General features: G+C 56.0%; 1 protein-coding gene across 1 annotated transcript; it reads right to left on the bottom strand.

The window, feature by feature from the left end:
* On the bottom strand, window positions 1–1,447 carry Retn (resistin). The gene is made up of 4 exons (XM_015503714.2): window positions 1,289–1,447; window positions 1,021–1,148; window positions 496–573; window positions 1–209 (listed from the first exon to the last, which is right to left on the bottom strand). The coding sequence occupies exons 2-4, from the start codon at window positions 1,136–1,138 to the stop codon at window positions 73–75; spliced, it is 333 nt and encodes a 110-aa protein (XP_015359200.1). The 5' UTR covers window positions 1,139–1,148; window positions 1,289–1,447; the 3' UTR covers window positions 1–72.
* Between the last annotated feature and the right edge of the window lie 1,197 nt (window positions 1,448–2,644).

Below are 2,644 nucleotides of genomic sequence, written 5' to 3'. Positions count from 1 at the left end.
TGCTGGTCACCATCTCTTTCCGTTTATTTCTGCAGCCCCCCCACCCCTCCCTGGGGCGCAGCGCGATCGACCTCAGGCGGCGGCCTGCAGACGACAGCAGCGTGCTCCGGTCCAGTCCATGCCCGCGCACTGGCAGTGGCACGTGGTCTCGGCGCGCACGTCCCAAGAGCCACAAGCTGAGCCACACGTGCAGGCGGTGACAGAGAGGCCTGGGGGCGGGAGCCAGGGAGCTGGGACTAGGAGCCAGGAGGTTGGGAGGGTGGGGGCGGGGTGGGGGCCACGGGTTCCCACCAGGGAGTGGGTACAGGATACATGGGGGCAGGGAGGCTGGGGGCCTGGACACCAGTGCCCTAAGGAAATGAGGTACCCGAGCTGGAGTGGAGGGGGACAAGGCTGAATGAGGGATCTGGACACTAAGGAAGTAAAAGCTCAGGATGGGATCTTCCCAGGGGCTTGGGACAAACTTGAGCCTGAACTACAGGCTCATGCACTCACCTGCAGGGCAGGTAGCCAGGTTCCCCCTGGAGGTGACGGTCCTGCAGTCCAGGCGGATGTTCTGTATTGCTGCAAAAACTGCAGAAGTGGGATGGGAGGCTGTGAGACCAAGCTGTCCTCCCGCATCCCCAGGCACTGGCTTGGAGCCAGACAGGGGAGCAGAGGTTCCCCTGGGGACGGCCACAGGTGCAGCTCAGTGGTAGAGCGCTGGCCTGGCAGGCAGGAGGCCCTGGGATCCATCCCCAGAAACACACAGTTTCCCTAGGGAAGGCCCAGGTAGGTGGTCCAGGTCCTGGTGGAAAGGCCACCACCTCCAGGGTCCTCTGCCTCGGCTCGGGTGTTCTGGAGTAAGCCCCCAAGTTTGAGGTGACAGGTGGGGTTAGTTTGGGATTGAATTCGGAGCTGTTTCCAGGTAGGGCTGGGCACAGCTGGGAGTGGGGATGGGTTGAGCTCGTGGTCTGGGTGTGAGGTTTGGTTAGCACTGAGCTGGGGTTTGATCTCTGGAATAGATATGAGAATCCTCACTTAGGGAGCTGATGCCCCCCTGGATCTTTTCATCAATGGCTTCGTCCATGGGACACGATGACTTGCTGGACACCAGCAACCCCAGGACAGGGAGGAGAAGGACGCAGAGAGTCCTCATCCCGCAGGTGCTGTGAGAGGAGACAAGACCCGCCTCTGGGTCAGCTCCCTTCCATGGTGGGGAGGATCAGGCCCACGTGCCCGAAGCCTGGAGCTGGGGGCACGGGTCTGCGCTGGGCCCCTGGACACGACAGGGAGAGCTCTCACTTACCCCTTGGCGGGCTCAGTAGGAAACAGTCGAAATCCTGTGCCACACAGCTCTCCTGAGGCGTCTGGGTGTGGGGCTTCCTTCTTGACAGCTGAGTCCCTGGGCCCTCCCTGCCCACATCCGGGCCAAGAGGAAGCCCCTGGAATGGAGGCCCCAGAGGGTGACTCTGCCTCCTCCCCGCCACAGCCTCTCCTTCAGCAGCCCCCCTGCCTCCACTGGGGACTGGTCAGGAGGGAGCATGGGTGACCACTCCAGGGGCCGAGATCTGAGGGAGGGAGAGAGAAGCAAAAGTTTGCGTGCGGGGACACAGGGTGCTGTGTCTGATGGCCTCTGTGTGCCTGTTCATGCCTGAATGCCCGTCAGCAAGAGAATAGAGACACAAGACCGTGTCGATTGCTTCTGCAGAACTATCTGTGAGGCAAACTGGCCAACTGTGGCCGGTGGCCAGGTGTAGACGTTTTATTTGGGGCCATCCCCTAGCTAAGAACAATTGTTATATTTTTTGCTATTTTTTAAGTTTCCAACACAACAGATTTTGGTTGTAATAAAATACCGGGAGCATAAAGTCAGCCATTTTTTAAGCATACAGTTCAGTGGCATTAAGCACCTCCACCGTGTTTGTTGGGTGGCCACCATGCATCTCCAGAACTGTCTCCTCATCCAGAGCACAAACTCTGCCCCTGTTCAACGCTCATTCCCCCTTCTCCTCCCTCCCGCTCCCCAGCACCCACTATTCTACTCTGCCAATTTGTCCACTCCAGGGACCTCATATACCTGGAGTCACAGGACATGGATCCCTTTGTTTCTGGCTTGTTTAACTTAGCACGATGCAGAAGAGAGGCTGCCTGATCATAGGCCAATTCTATGCTTTCCTTTTTGTGAACCCAGGGGTGTTCACCTACTGAGCCACACTCCCCAGCCCATATCTTATGTTCTATTTTGAGACAGGGTCTCACTGACTTGCTTAGGGCCTCACTAAGTTGCTGAGGCTGGTTTTGAACTTGTGATCCTCCTGCCTCCGTCTCCCAAGTTCCTGGGATTACAGGCATGTCCTACCACCCCTGGCTATGCTTAACTTTCTGAGGAGCTACCCATTCTTGCATTTTTTAAAACCAATCCAAAATTTTTTTAACCTTTTATGATACGTAAAATGATATGAGATTCAAATTCCAGTATCCATAAATGAAATTTTCTTAGAACATAGATGCCCACTTTTAATTAGTTAGTTAATTTTGATTTTGGTGCTGGGGATGGAACCCAGGGCCTTGCACAGGCTAGGCAAGCACTCTATCACAGGGCTACACCCCCAGCCCCCACTTTTAAAAGTACATTTATGGCTGCTTTCACATGTCAATGGCA

Source organism: Marmota marmota, unplaced genomic scaffold (assembly GCF_001458135.2).
Source record: "Marmota marmota marmota unplaced genomic scaffold, marMar, whole genome shotgun sequence".
In the NCBI taxonomy this organism is placed as follows: domain Eukaryota; kingdom Metazoa; phylum Chordata; class Mammalia; order Rodentia; family Sciuridae; genus Marmota; species Marmota marmota.
This window is presented reverse-complemented; position numbering and strand designations above follow the sequence as displayed.